At 36.6% G+C, this 20,282-nt stretch overlaps 1 protein-coding gene across 1 annotated transcript; it reads left to right on the top strand.

Moving 5' to 3' along the window:
* LOC109842825 (pheromone-processing carboxypeptidase KEX1-like) lies at nucleotides 12,770–13,688 on the top strand. The gene has a single exon (XM_020411724.1). The coding sequence runs from the start codon at nucleotides 12,807–12,809 to the stop codon at nucleotides 13,440–13,442; it is 636 nt and encodes a 211-aa protein (XP_020267313.1). The 5' UTR covers nucleotides 12,770–12,806; the 3' UTR covers nucleotides 13,443–13,688.

The following is a 20,282-nucleotide window of genomic DNA, read 5'->3' as shown; positions in this document are numbered from 1 at the left end:
CCCCCAACACCCCCCCACCCCACCCCACCAACAAGCATTTCACTTATTTGTCATTTATATGTACGCAGGTCCACGGGAAAAAGATGAAAGTTTAGGGGGCTATATAACACCCCAAAGATCAGGGGATGTAGCAAAGTTGGGGATCTCGTGGGCAAAAGCCTCAAAGTCCATGTGTGAATTTACTGACCCCACTGTAAGGATGGTTTTTATGTGATGAGAAGCGAGAAGCGGCACTCTATATAATTTTCTCAAAGCCTTTTTTTTTTTTATAAATTATTATCAAGAACTGTTTTTAACAAACCTGAGGCCATTTAACTAATAAAAGGTACGTAATCTCTGCATCCAGCTGGGGGTTAATGGGTGTATAATGATGATGTGAGGAATGAACATGACAACTTCCCTCCTATTGTCATCTTTTGTTGCTCTAAATATGATGCGAAGCGATTGGAACAAATTATGTTGGTGCATGCTTGGTTGAGACAATATTATTGTTTGTAACAGAATATGAGCTTTCTGTACTTAGAAATGATTGTAGGTTCACTTTATCAGGCAAAAAAGCCACACCACTTCCATCTATGCCGTATTCAACCTATTAGTAAAACACTATATTGAGAGGCTACAAATAGCAGTAGATCAAGGTCCAAGTTGATACTCTTGAAAAAGAAATTTAACGAACACACATACAGACATGCAAGTGCAACTATAAAAAATAATTAACAATAAAATGACCAATGCAAAATTTTAGTTCAGGTCCTTAATTTTTTCGTCAAAATTTATTTGGGTCCTTAAACTCTGAAAGTCGTCAAACAAAATTTCTAATGTTACCTCCGTCATCGATGTAAGTTTTTTTTTTTTAAGTGATTGTTGATGCGGCACGATTTTTTTGATTAGTTTCTTTTTTTTCCTTTGATGACCGGATGCTGTTTGGACCCCTCTCTCCCCTAAAACTATTACAAACAATCACCTAAAAGTTTTAAAAATTATAAATACTCCCTAAAATATAAAAAATCCTGAAAAAGTTCCTAAAAGTTGTAAAAATCACAAATAGCTCTCCTAGTAATATCCAGGTTCAATAATAATGTACAAAACACAATGGTCAACAAGCTAGCTGCCTGACAAGTGGTAAGATAACGAACGTGGTGTATACCCTGTAACTAGTATCATGGATGCATGACTAGTATAAATCACAAGAAATTGTTAGATATTTTGTTAACAAGAGGCAATTTTGCCTTCATGAATTATAATAAATATTGTAATTAAAACATACAATTAAAATATGTGTAACGGATATATAATTATGGGGAACGTTACAAAATTTATGACGAACGTTACAGAATTAATTACGGGTTTTGTAACGTCTTTTCCAACCCTATATATATATCCATATGTTGAGCTCAAAATAATAAGAAAAAATATATAACAAGTTTCTCTTGTTTTTCTTCTCTCCCCTACATATTATTTTCATCTACATCTTAGTTTTATTTTATGGGCAACTTCCTTCATCTGAGCTGAAGCTCTGCACTCTCGCCCGAGTGTAGAGGTCGGCCGTTTCCGGGGTTTTTTACCGCTAGGGGGAGGGAACCATCTGCGCCAGGGCGATAGGCGGGTTCTCAATCTTCTAGGGCAGTGAATACACGACTGCTCCCGTTCAGGCCAGTTTTAATTGTTTTTAATTTTTTGGATTTATCTGCATGCTATAATTTTTAATTATTTGATAAATTTCCAACAATCTAGAAGATTGAGATGTTTATAGCTTTCGATTTAAATCCGGAAAAATAATTTTTAAAGTTACTGTTCATTCGAGATGGTTACTGTTCATCCGGATTTAAAAAAAAACAAAAAGAAAATTGCTACTAAATTGCTTATCTATTAATTAATTTTTTGTTAAAATAAAAAAAAAAGTTTTTGTTACTGTTTACCAAAAAAAAAAAAACTGAGGGAATTTTATAGTTGTTGTTTACACAAAGAAAATGTAATTTCTTTAATTATATATTTGTTTATCTATTAGTATTATTGATTTGATGTTATAAAATTTGAAAAAAAATGTAACTGTTACTGTTCATTCCAAAAATAAAGATTGTATTGTTCATTAAAAAAAACAGTTTTTAATTTTATTTAAAAAACATTACTGTTCATTTAAAACAGTTTTTAATGTTTAAAAAAAAAAACTTTACCGTTCATTTATTTTAATGAATGTTACTGTTCATCTTTTAAAAAAATGGCGTTACTGTTCATTCATTTTAATGAACGTTACTGTTTATTTTTAAAAGAACGTTACTATTTATTTATTTTTAAGAATGTTAATGCTCATTTATAAAAATGTTGTTACTGTTCATTCTTAAAAAATGACGGTACTGTTTAATTTTAAAAATGATATTACTGTTCATTTATTTTGAAAACGGCACTGTTCATTTTGTTTAAAAAGTTACTGTTCATGTAAACAGTTTTGGTTATTTAAAAAAAAATTAATAATTAAAAAATTGTAGCTAAATATTTCTGTTAATTTAATTTAACAGTTAATTACATTTGTCTTATAGTTGGTTTATAATCAATAATTATTGTAAGTTACGAATATCAAAGAACCTTTATTGGTTTCTAAAAGCCTAGTTTATATTTGTTAGAATCATCTAAAACCTACCCTTATTCCCTTGTGCTAGTGAATATGCTCTGTATTTGAACGTTGATGATCACCAATAAATAATTTGAGCTTTTAATACTTATTTATGTTTGAAAGTCTCATATGCATGGTTTTGACAAGAATAAAGAAAACAAAATAGATGCTTTGAAATATCTGGATTTGTTCATGGTTTAATACTTTTATTTCTTTAAGCTATCAATAATATGATGCCTTCTATTAATAATTTCATACATTAGTGTATTTATGCATCTAATAAGCTTAGTACAGAAGGTGGTAAAAGTGAATGCAAATTTGTTCAGCAACTTCTGTGGCAGTTGTCTGCAGCAGATGAGTTTTTACTCTCAAGACATGAAAATCATGAGGTTCGAACATCAATAGGTAAACCCCTCCTCGGCCTTATCCAACATATGTTTGCAGTATAGTTGCTAGGCAAATTAAATGCTTGCATGAAATAATTTAAAGTTTCTATATACTGTTAAGGAACAAAAACTCATTGAGTGAACCGATTTAAGTTTTTTTGGATTAGTTGGTGTCTAAGGCAAGGTTTAAGGGTTGCGTAACGCACTCTGCAAGGAACGAGGTACTTAATTGATCTTTGATCAACCTCTATTACTATCCTTACCTGGCTAACTACCCGGGTAAAACTTTAATCTTTTCACTTTAGGAGTTTTTGGTTTGGAATAAGAGGGCCAGAATTATGAGAAAAATTCATATGCATTTATTTAATTAGGCTTCTTGCATCATATATTGTCTAATGATAAATGATCAATATATGAGCGAACCAAATCAAAGTGGTGCATTTTTAAAAATTCTATTTTATATGATGGATTATATTTCAAATCTTCAAATGTAAAGTTCATCTCTTTTATTGCGTTATGATGGATATTGCAATAAATGTTTATATGTCCTTTTAGATAACTTGCATTTGTTACATGATTAATTGCAAGGTTTTATGCAAGAATGCACTTGAAAATTTAAAGCACGTATGTACAATTATTATTATTATTATTATTATTATTTGTATAAGAGGTGGTACTAGAAAAATGGCAACATAAATTTGGAAGGTCTCCTTTGTAGACAACCAATTTAAATTTGGAAGGTCTCATTTGTAGGCAACCGATTTAAATTTGGACGGTCTCTTTTGTAGGCAACCAATTATGCATTTGAATTATGAAGTATGAAATATATTTTAAGCTACGAAAATATTTTTTAAGATACAAAATCCTATTATGCTCTGCATGTATCTATTATTAATTTCATTCATGTATGTGCATATTCATAACTGCAGAATTTTTAGTTCCACATTAGTTTGAAATGTTCAGATATTAAGGTCAACATCTTCAGACATAGACTATGATCTTTTATGATCATAGATCATGACCTAATGTTAATTTCAAACAATATGATAGACTATGATCTTTTATGATCATAGATCATGACCTAATGTTAATTTCAAACAATATGATGGACTAATTACAAAATAAGAACTTGATAAATAAATACAACGCCTGCTAGGCAAAGTTATGATTCTAGACTTTGTAAAGTCTGTGAAAAGAATCTTGATGACCCTTTGACTAAGGGATTATCCAGGAGTGTGGTTCTGGATTCATCGAGGGAGATGGGGTTAAGCCCATAGATGAGGTCACTGACAGCGGCAACCCAACCCTTATTTGGAGACGTAGTCCCAATGTCGGTTCAATGTGGTAGAAACAAGCTGGACAAGTGACTCTCGTGTGGAGCATCGACCTAGATATATTTATATATCATTATGTAGCATTTGCTACTACCCCTTCTCTATGATGACGATGCTCTTATGATACAGTTGGCTAGGCTGAGTTTTACTCTTAATAAGTCTAACGCCTGTATTGTGGGGGGTATTAAATAAACAGCTGTAGTACCCTTTGAGGACTTACCTACGTGAGAGGAACCGTGATGGCCGCGGTTAGGGGGGGCTGGGCTAACCCCTAGAAACTCTCATGAGTCGGTTTATTGTGAGCATGGCCTTTAACGCTCAACCCGCTTTGCTCAATAGATGAAGCGTATTGTGTGTGTTTTCATCAATACCTGATTAAAGGGGCCTAATTCAAGGCCTAGTCCATTATGTCCCTCAGGTGGCGATGAACTCACTAAGGAAAGGTTCAAAGCCGAAAGCTACCTTTCCCGAATTCACGATACGTAAGGTTGCCCAACCTATATTTATTTTATGATTTATTTATTGATTTATTATTTTGAATTTTCAGTCAATATTGCCTTTTGGGGGGAAAATATGTGTAACGGATATATAATTATGTGGAACGTTACAAAATTTATGACGAACGTTACAGAATTAATTACGGGTTTTGTAACGTCTTTTCCAACCCTATATATATATCCATATGTTGAGCTCAAAATAATAAGAAAAAATATATAACAAGTTTCACTTGTTTTTCTTCTCTCCCCTACATATTATTTTCATCTACATCTTAGTTTTATTTTATGGGCAACTTCCTTCATCTGAGCTGAAGCTCTGCACTCTCGCCCGAGTGTAGAGGTCGGCCGTTTCCGGGGGTTTTTACCGCTAGGGGGAGGGAACCATCTGCGCCAGGGCGATAGGCGGGTTCTCAATCTTCTAGGGCAGTGAATACACGACTGCTCCCGTTCAGGCCAGTTTTAATTGTTTTTAATTTTTTGGATTTATCTGCATGCTATAATTTTTAATTATTTGATAAATTTCCAACAGAAATAACATATAACGATAACTGCTTGTAGTACATCATGATTAAGTAAACATGCATCATAGAAACATAACTAAAATGACACATGATAGATAAACAATAGCAAGATAAAATAGCATATATCACAAGCGAGAGTGCGTCTAGATCTTCAAGTATGGTGCATCAAGTAGTGTGTGTTAACTATCACATCGCTTTTATCAACTCTTATCTAGGAAAGTTCTCATTAGGTAATGTGTCATGTGTGTTTGGAATGCTCATAGAGAACTTGATCTTAGTTTTATACTTGGTGTTGATTTGTGTGCAAACAAACTTTCCTTTATGCACTGGAACTCAAAACACAACCCTGGGCACATATTCTCTAAGAAATATTCAATTTCCTTGATAATAACTTACATGAACTTTTTATTACTTGATTCAGCATGATATGTTATGCATTAGGCCCGAACAACTCAATCCATAAAGAACATCCACTCATTAGGTGTCCTCTCTGATTGGGTTTCTAAAACCCTAAATCATGCTCGTCAACCATCAAATACAAGTCATTCATAATTTGATACATGCAGATACTTGATCTTGATTTTTACACCATCATGCTTTTATACTTAATCAAATTTTGAGTCATGGAGGATCAAGAGTCCCACTCACTAGATGCAATGTGTCCCACACCAAGAACTTATTCCTGCTTTATCATACTTGTTCTTGGTTTAGTTGTCATGAGGGTCATGCCCAAAATACAAACACATAGCAATCATTATCATCATAGATAATTCCACATCATGGTGCCTAATCATGCATACCCTTAGTGTCAAGTCTCATGATAAAAATACTAACACAATAAAAGTCTAGCGTAATTTCCAAGCATCAACACGCATGATGTCCATAAATTTCTAGGTCATAACATAGCACGACAAAGATACATCTATATAACTAGCTAGAGCATTGGTATATCTCTTAACGTGCGAATAACTGAAACATGGTAAATAAACTCTAGTTTAACATCGATTCACTATCAAGATGGCAAGAACAAGCATTGTTATATCTTAATATCATAATGTACAACAATAAGAGCGAAGTAACATAAAAGAAACTTCAAACGGATCCAAAATGAAAACTCATCATAATTTATTTTTATCGGGCTTACCGTCGATGCTAGTAGATATACCTAGCATTGATTCTAGCCTATAACATCTCAAACTCCTCCACTGAAAATGGAATCCTGGTCAAAGTTGGTCAACATAAAAACTCGATTGAGCGTCAATGCTGGTAGTGTGGTAATGTCGGTGTTAGATCACTAAATACGAGAACTGAAGATGGTTTCTTCACAGAGTCGATGCCTTTGTAGTAAAAACATCAAAGTCGGTCCTAGGATTTGCGGTTTTTACTCTTTTCCGATTCATAACTTAACCGAAACTTAACCAAATCAAAATTAAATTTCTACACATGTTTACTAAATCAATGGGAAGATTTTAGAACATGCTTCGTATTAAACTACTGCCAATAGCCAAATCTATATCATTACTCAAGCTCGAAGAGCTCTTTCATTAGTAGTTATGAAAGCTCTCCCTAGTTTCGCCTACAAGTTTGCAAGTAACAATCCACCACAATTCTCAGAGCTATTCTCTTACTAGAACCCACAAAAAGCCAATAAAAAATCACGAGAATGCAAATTTACCATTTTCTTCAACGTTGGGTCCTCCCCCCTTTGTAGAGATTGCGAACAAATTTTACCTCTTAAGGGTTATCCTCCCCATACAAATCAACCCCCAAAATTGAGTCTCAAACAACTCAATTTTTTTAAAATCCATATCATAATTTTTTTTAATAACAAACAACTAGGTCAAAAATACTTGTTTTAAGATTCTTGCTCTCTTTCCTTGGCCTCAACTCCTCTAATTTCAGCCGTAGAAATAAAAATGAGTGAAAATTTAGCTTTTATAGGTGATTTACACTATTAGATATTGGGGTATAATTGGGTCTAGATGTTATTGGGTCCAAACCCATTGAGCCAACATATGAATAGGACCCAATCAGGTATGCTAAACCATCTTTAACAGCCCAATTTGAGAATCTCATGGAATCCCAAAATCATTTTAGGAAAAAACTTATTGTTAAAATCCACTCTTGAGAAATTCATGAAAACCCAAATAATAATCCAACCAAAACACATAGATGAAAATACCGCGCTACACGTGTCACGATCTCAGGAAGTGGTAAATATCTAGCGGCTCAAAACTATCTAAGTTAGATCAATGGTGGATATTTCTCCACTTCGGGGTTGGGTCCTTACTAGTGTTATCTGTAATTTTATTTATTTTTGATTGTTGTTTGCAAATTTTTTAGAGAGTTGTTTGTAAATTTTTAAAATTTTTAGGGCCTTGTTGTAATGTTCAAAACTTTCAGGAATTGTGATTATGAAAACTTTCAAATGGTTGTTTGTATTATCCAAGGGTTATTTGTAAATCTTTTTGGTGGCTACTTGTAATTCCAATCCTATCCTAAATAAATTAACTAAAAATGGAAATGAGATTTAATATTGAACTTTTGAAAAACTTCCAGGAGGTTTTTTCTAATTTTCAAAGTTATCGGAGGATTGCTTGTAATATTTTTAATGTTGATAATAGAAGTAACATTAAGGACCTTGTTTGACTTTAAAGTTTAAGAATTCAAATGAAATTTGGCTAAAATATTAAAGACATGTATCTAGAGGTGTGCCATGGGTCGGGTTGGCCCGTGGGTTCTGATCAATTTGGTCTAGCTTGCCCAGCCTGCTGCAGGTCGTAACCCTACCTAACCTATTTATTATCGGCCCCAACCTAAACAGGGCTCCATCCAGACTATAAGCCGACCCAAGTACCTTGGTCCAGGACCTAGACTCGGACCCAGCTCAGTCTGGTCTTGCGGCTCACGGACAAAGAGCTACCATAGCTCCACATTTTACATTATGCCCCATTCATAATATTACATTACATCCAACAATTATTCATTGCACTCATATTACGTATAAAAAAAATAAAGTAACAAATTATAGAGAGAGAAGGAATAAATCATGAAAGATCTCATAGCTCAAGTCTATGTCTGAAACATGAGACCTTAATGGCTTAATAGTTGGTACACTCAGAAACATCAATCATCTCAATATTTAGAGTTTAAAATAATTAAAAAGTAAATTAAATATAATCAAACAATTATTAATACAAGAGATATAACTAAATAATAGTAATTAAAAAGAGAAAAAGAAATGCCAAACCCATGGGTCGCCTCGCGACCCAAACCAGTGTGCGCAGGTCCAACCCGATTTAGACCTATGCATACCGTGGGCAGGCTGGGTCCATGACCACATCTCGGACCATGATCCTCGGTTCAAACCAAACTAACTAACATGGTCCAGGTCCAACCCGGTGTGGTAGAAACCCGAGCAGTCCGGGTCGCGGGTCTAGGCCGACCCAGCCCATGCCTACTCCAAGGGGCAGATCCACATGATTGGTAGGGGTGCAGTTTCACCCCTAGCAATCTAAAATTTGCATTCCAAAGACATTAACAATTACAGTATGCCCCCGATAGTTTTAAAGATTTTGCACCCCACCTTGAATTTTCAAACAGTGGGCATTTAACATTTATAGATTTGTAGCCTAATTTCATTAATCTCTTTGAAATAATAAGATGTCCATTGTCACCTCGGTAAATAAATACTTATCATTTACCCCTCTAAGGAAATTTTTCTGGATCCACCACTGCCCACACCCACCCCTATGTTTATCAAACTTTTCCCCGTTACTATGTGAACCTAATCTTTTATCTGCATACTAGATTTTAAGGGGTTTTCAATGTATTGGTCCTGCAAAGCATAGATCATTTGAAATAGGTTCTCCGAATGACGTTATCATGAGAAATGTCCCTAAAATATAAAAACAATAATAGAAAATAATTGTATTTTATTAAAAAAATATTTAGATAATCTTCAAGATGATAGTAATACTCTAATGAGTTTAGAGGAGCGGTATGAATATATAAAAATAAGGGCATCTAGTCATTTTGAGAGTTGTTTGGAATAATTAAAAATTTTTGAAGTTACATGAAAATAAATTTTTATGAATTTCTAAGAAAGTAAGATTTTGTGGGAATATCTTAAAGTTAATTTATAAAAGTAATTTTGAAGCTGAAGTTTCGAATGTTGTCGTAGTGCCAAAAGTGAAGGCCAAAAGTGCGAGGAAGGTGGAGACAGTCCAAGAGGTACCCAACAGTGGCTTTTTGGGGCCCTATAGGTTGTTTATGCAGTTTTTTCTTTATTTATTTTATTGTCATGTAGATTTGTTTAAGGTAATCTAATTGAGGAGGTTTATTATGGTATGTGCTATACTTTACCCACTTAAGGTGCAGAATTTTCAGAAAGCATAAGGTGCTATACTTTGCCAATAAGGTGCTATACTTTGCTAATAAAGTGCTATACTCTGCCATATAGTGCTATACTTTGGCCAAAAGGTGCTATACTTTCCCATAATGTGCTATACTTTACCCAGAAGCTTCAAAATTGCGCGAGGACCCCCCGTCGTGGTGGATGATTGGTCAATAAACACATCACCTAGGTCGTCGAGTGGTTTCATCGCGGCGAAAAAAACTGATTTGATTTACGACACTTAAGGTGCAGAATTTGCAGAAAGCATAAGGTGCTATACTTTTCCAATAAGGTGCTATACTTTCCCAATAAAGTGCTATACTTTGTAATATAGTGCTATACTTTAGCCAAAAGGTGCTATACTTTCTCATAAGGTGCTATACTTTGCCCAGAAGCTTCAAAATTATGCAAGGACCCCCCGTCGCGGTGGATGATTGGTCAATAAACACGTCACATAGGTCGTCGAGAGGTTTCGTCATGGCGAAAAAAACTGATTTGATTTTAGACACTTAAGGTGCAGAATTTCCAGAAAGCATAAGGTGCTATACTTTACCAATAAGGTGCTATACTTTGCCAATAAAGTGCTATACTTTACAATATAGTGCTATACTTTGGCCAAAAGGTGCTATACTTTCCCATAAGGTGCTATACTTTGCCCAGAAGCTTCAAAATTGCGCGAGGACCCCCGTCATGGTGGATGATTGGTCAATAAACACGTCACGTAGGTCGTCGAGTGTTTGCATTGCCCTAAAAAAACTGATTTGACTTATCACAATAAGTTGCTGAATTTCCAGCGACCATAAAGTGCTATATTTTATCGATAATGTGCTATACTATTGCCATAAGGTGCTATACTTTATAATAAGGTGCTATACTTTATCAATAAGCTGCTATACTTTCCCATAAAGTGCTATACTTTATCAAAATCTAAAAATTGAGCGAGTACCCCTCGTCGAGGTGGATAATTGGTCTTACGACACATAATATTGCCCAATAGGCTGTAGTTAACACAACCTACCATCAAAATTTCTTCAGTTCAATCAGTGCATCAGTTCATTACAGATATTCATATCTATCAACCACTAAACTCAAGCACATAACATTGAATGAAAATAATCCATGAAGATTGAATGGAAATAATCCAAAATCACCACTATCGAAACGTTGTATACATTTCTACTAGATACATTTCTACTAGTTACACTGATAAATTTGATACAACATGATACATTGGATAGTGCATTTGATACAATATGCACACAAATCATCTATATATACATAATATAGAAAATTTCATACAACACGATACATTGGATACTACTTGGTACATCATATTGCAGGCTGTAGTTGATTTGCCGTTTGGGTTGCAATGTGACAGCAATGCGAAGATCTGATCGAATGCCAATAGTGGGGGATTCTCTCATGTATTTGATTGGAAAGTTAGTGTGCATTGACGAATGGTTTCTGATTGAGGGGTAGCTGTGCGTTACGTTAGGTGTGCCATTGATGATGGAATATATGTATCCCACCATAAAAATGTTACAATCTACGCTCCTGCACAAATAAATGTCACAATCAACGATTGCATGATAATTTTTTTTTTATTAACTGTCAATTCTAACTTATCGTGCATTTCCAAAGCAAAATACATGAAAGTAATATCGAGAAATGCTAGCATAAGAGGCTTCATACCACTTTCAAAGGAATCATCTATACGCTTTTATGCAATATCAATTCTAACTTATCGTGCATTTCCAAATCAAAATACATGAAAGTAATATCGATTTTGATGTCGTAATGCTTCGAATTATCAAAACCCACAAGAACAATAAGAATCTGAAGGACCACCAAGCAATAAGAAAATTAGAATTTTTATGTTACAACTCGTCACCATTCCCAACACCAACAAGTAAGAATAATCACCTAGTAACTTTGTACGCTTGCAAAAAGAGGGAGGATTTTCACATCAATCATCAACTCTAAGGAAAATTCTATTCATAAATGCAAGCAAGAACTATACTGACTTGCAATGGAGAACAACATAACCCACCTCCTTCTGCCGAACCCACTTCCTTTGAGCGCCAAGGATCCTCACCATCGTCGTCGGCTTATGCGAAAGCAGCTCCTTACAAAGCCAAGCGGTCTTCGACCTCCGCCATTACTACGAGTGCTCCTCAAGCTCCGTCCACTGGCGAGAATGACAAGTGCTTCAGGTTGATGGGCGAACTACAGGGAGTCAATGTCGAAATCATTGGTGGGCTATTCATCTATTTCAAGGTCGACGGTGGTGGGTGACGTGGCGGCGAGGGGAGATAGGGGCAGTGGATGCAGAGGTTGATGGGCTTGAGGGAGGAGGGGAAGTGAAGGGAGGGAAGAGGAGGAGGAGGGGAGAGGGAGAGATCTCTTCTGAGCTCAGATGGAGGAGGAGGGGAGAGGGAGAGATCAGTTGGGGATGAAGGGTAGTTTAGGATTTTTCAAATTTTTTGGATAAATACAGTACAAATAATGGGTGTATTGTACATTTGGGTTTAAAAATAAGTGGGATGTGATATAGTGGGTCTATTGATGTTTTGAAAAGTGAATGGGTTTTTAAATAAGTTGGAGTAAAACTTTGGGTTAAAAGAGGATTTTCCCTTTTTTAAAATATGAGAACTTGTCAGGAACAGTTTCAAACTTTTATATTATTATATTATATAGTGACATCACTTTTTAAAAATCCCGGATCCATCACTGCTAGCCAGACGCACCTTTTCAAGCTATACTACTTCTCCAAACAATTTTATCAAAATCAGAATGCATAACATCTGCTGTTTAATTTTCTGGGAATGCTACAGTATCCCGCTCTGCTACAGTACCTTTTAGACGCTACAGTATACCAGTGCGCTACAGTAATATCTTTTAATTAATTATCTGCTACAGTAAATTTACTGTAGCATTTACTGTAGTATGAACAGTGACTCTCTGGTTCTCCCTTTTGTATAAAGGAATAGATTTAGGTTTGGGCTAATGGAGTGATTCCACAGATCAATAGAACGTTTAGGTACTCCCTTCGGCCTTCGAAATGAACAACAGTAAAAAGAAAACCGAAGCTCTCGATGGCTCATCATCGGAGGTCGATGACCTCCTCCGAGCTGCAGAAGACCATCTTCTACTCGATCTCCGCCTCAATTCTCACTCCAAATCCCAAATCCCTTTCACCTCCTCCTCCTCCTCCTTAGATTCCGACCTCGCTCGCCGCTTCGACGCGCTCAAATCCCCTTCAAGCTCTGACCCTAGCTTCACTCCTCTGAAAAAACCGTCACCATCAGAGGGGGAATTGAGCGGGATTCTCGGGGATGATCTCGACGCGAGATTCGCTGCCCTTAAGGGCTCTGTAGGGGCGGCGGCGGCGGCGGCGCCTGATCTAGGGCTTGCAGGAGTGTCAGATGGCGGGAAATTTTATGAAGAAAGTGATGATGGTGATGATGACGGGGGTAGAGACGGGGATGGAGTGTCGAAGAAGGAAGTGGAGAAGCTGCTGCAGTGGGCTAAGGACGCGGCTAGGCTTGATCCCTCATCGAAAGATGATGATGACGAGATTGATGATGATGATGTCTCTGAAGATAATGATGATGATAGTGATGATTCAGAGCAGGAAAGGATTAACGAGAAGAAGATGAAGAGCAAAGGGAAGCCGAATAGGTTTATTTTCTTCTAGTTTGCTACTTTTCTTTTTTGTGATAATCGATATATATAGCGAGGGATGCTTTCTGTGCTATGCCTATGTCCGCATCTGTGGGATCATGGCTATAAACTTCCCAAGTTAATGAACATCTCCGTGACATCTTTTAGTCTGAGACTCAAAGTTATCAGAAAATTTGAGTTCTCTGCTGAAACCTTATGCTATATAGTTCTGCAAGCTACTCTTCAACAGTTGTTCATTATGGGGCACTGTGTATATTCACATGTTGTCTGCTAGAGTGCTTAACGTTGCTAGAGTTTATGCTGTGAATATTTTCGATTATTTCCTTTCTTATGTGATTTATGAATATTTTTCATTCTCAAACCTAATACTTTATGAACTTCTGCTAAATTTGCTTATGTTCTTAGTCTGGATAACTTTCCATAAGTTTTGTTTCTGAATTATTCTCAAACAATGAGCTTGAGAGAATGATACAAAAGAAGCCCAGTATCCTAATTCCTGCATCGTACCTTGATGCCTTCCGGCTAGGGGTGCATTCGGTTCGGATATGACACTTATCATAATAACCATAGTAACTTTCTGAAAACGAATACGGATACGGTTCAGATATTCATCGGTAAGAAAAAAGCATTATCATATCCACATTAAACGGAAACAGATACGGTTCGGATATTAGAGAGTCGGATACGGTTATGATACGAATACTAATCGGATATTTGGGAAATAGATATGAATATGATATAAAGAAAATACAAATGATTTTAATAACTCACAAAGTAAGACAAGTTACCTTATAGACTTTGTTGCTATTCTGTATGACAAACCTCAGAGCACCACAGCAGACCCTAAACAAAAAATAAAAAATATTGAATACCATAACTAAAAGGTGATAATCAACAACTATAACTGACCTCACAAACTACAACTTACCTTAAATGAACCATTTGATGTCAGAGGTTGATGGGCTTGGGGGAGGAGGGGAAGTGAAGGGAGGGAAGAGGAGGAGGTTGGTGGTAGTGGTTGAGGGGAAGTGAAGAGAGGGAAGAGGAGGAGGAGGGGAGAGGGAGAGATCTCTTCTGAGCTCAGATGGAGGAGGAGGGGAGAGGGAGAGATCAGTTGGGGATGAAGGGTAGTTTAGGATTTTTCAAATTTTTTGGATAAATACAGTACAAATAATGGGTGTATTGTACATTTGGGTTTAAAAATAAGTGGGATGTGATATAGTGGGTCTATTGATGTTTTAAAAAGTGAATGGGTTTTTAAATAAGTTGGGGTAAAACTTTGGGTTAAAAGAGAATTTTCCTTTATTTTATTGTCATGTAAATTTGTTTAAGGTAATCTAATTGAGGATGAGATTGTTTTGGGTGTGAAGGGATTAAATAACTGGGGAAGGAGGTGGTTGCTTTATTTTCCTGCCGGCTTGAGCTATGAAGAGTACAGATAGGATTTGGTGTTTCCGAAAAGATGTTTTTAGTTTTTTATTATACGGTTATTAATGTTTGCTTGTAGAACACAAGCTACTATACTGATGGGAGAATTGGTCGTAAGATCCAAATTCCTTCAACTATACACAATGAGGATTATTTGCCAACTACCACATGCATGGGCCATGGCCTCACTTTTCTTTCACCCAATAAACCTCCTCAGTTATTATAAGCATCTATTTTTTACGGATTTTTCTAAAGAGCGTTTTAAAGATAATGCTTAAATATTTAACACTCTTAACTAATCTCAAGTTTCCATTAATTAATTTTGAAAGGAATGATTGAGTTTCCTCAATACTCAAAGCAAGCGCGCAAGATGTAAAGAGGTTACACCCTATTTAAGTCAGAAAGTTAATTATATGGGTGGGAGGATATTTGGGAGGAGTTGGTCCCTTAATCTCTCGAACTCTCACTCTCTAATCCTATTTATAGATTACACAAATCAATATTAGCCCTTAGATCAAACTTAGCCTCAAAAGTTACACAATTTTAACATTTAATTTGTAATTCTATCAACTAGGTATCCTCAAAAGTTACACAATTTTAACATTTAATTTGTAACTATCAACTAGGTATCGATACAAGTATTGATATAGATATTAATACTAGTATCGATACCACTATCGACATAAGTGTCAATACTTGTATCAATACAGGTACTGATACTTCTTTGATTTTAATTTTTGCTGAAATTCTTGGGCTCTTTTTTTGGGGCTTCTTTTAGGCTTCAGTCAGAGTTCTTTTGGGCTTGATGTAATCTTCATTTAAGCTCTTATTTGCCAAATTATTCATTACATGCAAATTAAGATAAAAAATTATCAGCAGATATATTTATTCAAATAAAATAGATAACGAGGGTATACAATGTAATTAAATATAATAATCGAATATCCCCATACCTAAGCTTTTGTTAGTTCTCTAGCAAAATAAATAAATAATACAAATAAAAATTAAAAATAAAAAAATAAATCCTAACTTAGTCTTGCAGGAATCACAGTTATATTTAGCACATACAACAAGCCTTTAAACCCCTAGGTTATCCTAGAGGACGAGTCTTGCAGGAATCGCAGTTATATTTAGCACATACAACAAGCCTTTAAACCCCTAGGTTATCCTAGAGGACGAGTTGTATTCTCGTAAAGGTTTGCAATGAATAAACTCATAATATTCAGTCAATTTGCCAATTTGAAGAAGTCAATATAGAATTAATTCAGTTGATATCTTTAAACAATCTAATTAAATCTAATTTGTTTACTCAAAAAATATTTTTATGCATAACTCAAAAGTAAATTTCTTAGAAAATCTTTTCATTGTAGTTATGTAAAACTAAGTTTAACTTAGGGACTTTATTTCAAAATTCTGAAAAGAATACGCTAACCCTTTGTTTCAATCACTTCCCAAGTCTCTTGATCATTTTATTTCCTAAGAATATATATAGGAAAATATGATTCTAAGGAGTCATCTTAGATTGAATCTAAGGATGCACGTCTTAATGTATGGATAAGACTATTTCAATGGACGATCCGCTCCATTCATCATGATCTAAATACGTTAAAACATCTATAAAATAAAAATCATGATGTTTGAATATTTCTAACACATATTTTTCATTGTCTCTTTAATTGTGTTGTTGTAAAACCGTTAATTTTACTATCACTTAATGCATTAGTAACTACAACCTAATATACCTAATTTTTGGTTTATGTGCCATCTAAATCATTTAGATCAAAATGAACGGAGTGGATCAAGTAAATTGATTGCGTGTAATATAATTTTTAAAAGTGCATTCTTAGATTTAATCTAAGGTGGTTCCTTAGAATCATATTTCCAATTATATATATATATATATATATATATATATATATACATACATACATACATACATACATACATACATACATACATACATACATACATACGTACATACGTACATACATACATACGTACATACATACATACAGTTATGTGTAGGCACTAAAAATGCCAAGAGACAAAGGAGCGTCGAAGCTCACTACAAGCATGATGAGGATCATCACAATGACGAACCTCGTCTCGGTCAATGAGGGTTGTCTCAGCCTAAAGACAAGGCTCACAATGCCTTATCCTTTAGGAGACAAAGATCCTTTAGAAAACGAAACTCATCATTGAAGACGAAGCTCCTTTAGAAGATGAAATTCATTCAAGGACGAGGCTCGCCAAGCAGCAAGACTCATCTTATCAGACGAACCTCGCTACGTAGTGAGGCTTGTCTCATTAGATGAACCTCGTCATGTAGCGAGGCCCATCTCATTAGACGAACCTCGTTATACAGTGAGGCCCGTCTCATTAGACGAAGCTCATTATGCAACGGGGCTCATCTCATTAGACGAACCTCGCCACACAGCAATGCTCAACTCATCAATCGAAGCTCGATGCTAGAAGGCTAACAGCCATGAAGACCTAGTCAGCCTACATGGGCTAAAATTAGGGAGTCAGTTATGCTCCTGATCCCATGATCTCAGCATCAGTTATACACTAATGGACTATAAATAGCCGTGAGCATCTATGAATGATATAAGCACGTGGAGAGACACACTTAGATAGCGCTTAAAGAGCACTTAAACACACGTACATTAAGAACCAACATCAGCCACAAGCGTCGGCTCAAGCACTCGAAAGAGGCTATTTTCTCCTCGGATTTGAAGCAATCTTGCTCTGATCGTCAATGAGAAGTAAGCTCGATATGAGCATCGAGTGAGGTATCTCATTACCACATTGAACGCATGTTAAACAAAGGAGAAGTTGAATCAATCTTCTCATCTTCTGTACTTGAAAGAGAACGACTGTAAAAAGATTCTTACCAGGCGATAAAATCTCTTCTTACAACAAAAACAATTAGAGAATTAGTCATTTCCTATTTTTCAGGACTCTACAGAAGATGACAACCACAGTGGGAGATATCATTTTCTCGGAAGAAATGGTCATGGCACAGTCGGACAAGATTGCTATAGGAACTAACGTTGAAACCCTCATTATCGAGTTCGATCAATCTAAGTATGAGGAGCTCCTCTCCTCTTGTACTCCGAGTCCTACAAAAGCACACAAGTGCTGCAAAGTCTCTCGCGAGGCTCTAGACAATTAGCTTCTGACAACTCAACCCGAGTTTGCCTTGAGGAGAAATCCTCGCCTCTGACTGTTGAGGCTCTGAGAACCAGCTGTTAGGATAAGCAGTGGGTTGTTAAGCAACCCAAAGAAACCTCAATTGCTGTAGACCCATGGCCAATTTGCTGTCAAAAAGGGCAAGACGTTGTCGATGTTAGAATCAGGCTCGCCGTGAAGCCCCTGCCTTAGTCTCTCTGGATGACTTCCATTATCGGCCATAAGATGACATGGCTAAAGCTCGCAAGTTAGTCGAGACTCACCCAACTGAGGTGCATCAAAATGATGAACCTCACGCATAGTGCAAACCTCGTCATCACCGTTCGTGCATCCAAGTGTGCCCAAATGTCGAACATCATCTTCAATACAAGGTTCATCCAAGATGACAACTTCATCTCCCGAGCCAGATTCACCCCGCTGTCGAGGCTAGTAAAACTAAAGTGCACCCAGCTGACGAACCTTGTCTTCAACACAAGGCTCATCCAAGATGACAAGTTTGTCTCCCTATCCAATTCACCCCGCTGTCGAGGTTGGCCAAACTAAGGTGTGTCAAAATGACGAACCTCGCTACTAGCACAGAGCTCGTCCTATTACTGGGCCACCTTCAAGTTTCCAAGTCAAGGTTTGACTAAGACAACAAATTTGTATGAATGACAAAGTTCACCCTCCGAACCAGGTTCACCCAAATGTCAAGACTTACATGCCTGGTGAGGCTCGCCCAACTGACAAACCTCGTATCGCACATGAGGTTCGTCCAGCCACTCAAGCTCGTCAATCTCTAACACTTAGAGATTCTTGTGCATGCATATCCAAACTACTTGAGTTAACAAGGGGTGGTCTTATTGCTGATATTCGCGATTACTTAATTTGTAAATGCAGTCTAAGCCAAATAAAATCTCGTTGCAACTGTGAAAGGCTCATCTCCATAGTACTCCCCAAATGCCAGTGCAGGGGCCCATCACCCAAGCCTTCTGTCTTTGAGCGACTGTTTGGATTGTCGGGAGTCTCGTCATCTGGGAGAAAATACTTTCATCCCAAAAAGCAAATTCCCAAGAATGAACCCGCTAAAGTTACAATCAAAATGACCAGCAGGGGTAAAGGCAAAGGACCAGCTAGCCCTTCTGACTCCTACGATCCTGAATTCTCTCCGAGGCCGACGGGGTTGTTTATTAAGCAAGAAGGTGTTTTTCGATGCACCCTCACCTGTATTGGCTCGGTAACTCCATTGGATTATTGATGTATGGCAGATGTTTCTAATGATACCGATGATGAGCTTGACAACTCAGCCATTGCCACTTCCTAAGCATCTAGCACTGATCAGAGTGAACGCGCGAATACTCATATGGCAGGAAATGCAGAGGACATGGTGAAAAGATTGCAAGAGCAGCAAGCTACTCTTCTCCAACAACAGGAAACTATCAAGCTCATGAGAGAAATGTTGGACAAACTCCTTAAGAAAAAGGAGAAGAGGAAAAAGAAGAAAGGTTTTGATGAAACCTCGGGATCAGGATATCAACGACCTTCGCTGAAGCCGGGGGATCTAGCGATCCAAACCAAGAGGACACTGATGCAGGGGATGATGGAGAGGAAACTCCAAAAGCTTATTCTAAATCATCAGAAGCTGGATCCAATCCTCGTAAGAAAGAGTGAGACTAGAAGTTGGATGACTTTTAGAAGCAACTGGATGCTTTGAAGCTTCAGAGAAATTTCAGAGAACTGGGGGTAGCTAGACCATACCCTACCGAATGGGACACTGTTCCTTATCCTCCAAAGTTCAAACCACTTAGCCTCCTATAGTTCGATGGAATGAGCTCTCCTACCCAGCATATCTATTACTTCTAGGTACAAACTGGGCACATAGTAGGAAATGATCCTATTATGACTCGACTATTCATTGATACCCTCAAGGGGGTTGCTTTTGAGTGGTTACATAGATCAGAGCCTGGGTCCATCAACCGTTAGATGAACATGGAGAGGCTCTTAATGGCTAGATTCTTCAATGATAACACAGAAGTATTTATGATCACTTTGCTAGTTGAGAAGCAGAAGAAGACAGAGTCAGTCAGTGACTTTGTCAAAAGATTCATGAAATGATCGCTGCATTCTTGTGACCATGTCTCGGAGGCCACTCTCATCGAGATGTGTTGGAATAATCTCTCTATCAATATACTATCCAAAATGGGTGTGTTTGGGTCAGAAATTGTTTTCTTTATTGTATAACTCATTACAACTT

Source organism: Asparagus officinalis, chromosome 5, assembly GCF_001876935.1.
Source record: "Asparagus officinalis chromosome 5, Aspof.V1, whole genome shotgun sequence".
In the NCBI taxonomy this organism is placed as follows: domain Eukaryota; kingdom Viridiplantae; phylum Streptophyta; class Magnoliopsida; order Asparagales; family Asparagaceae; genus Asparagus; species Asparagus officinalis.
This window is presented reverse-complemented; position numbering and strand designations above follow the sequence as displayed.

What these genes read in the sequence shown, in the direction of transcription:
- LOC109842825 (XM_020411724.1), top strand. Translation starts at nt 12,807, where the DNA reads ATGAACAACAGTAAAAAGAAAACCGAAGCTCTCGATGGCTCATCATCG.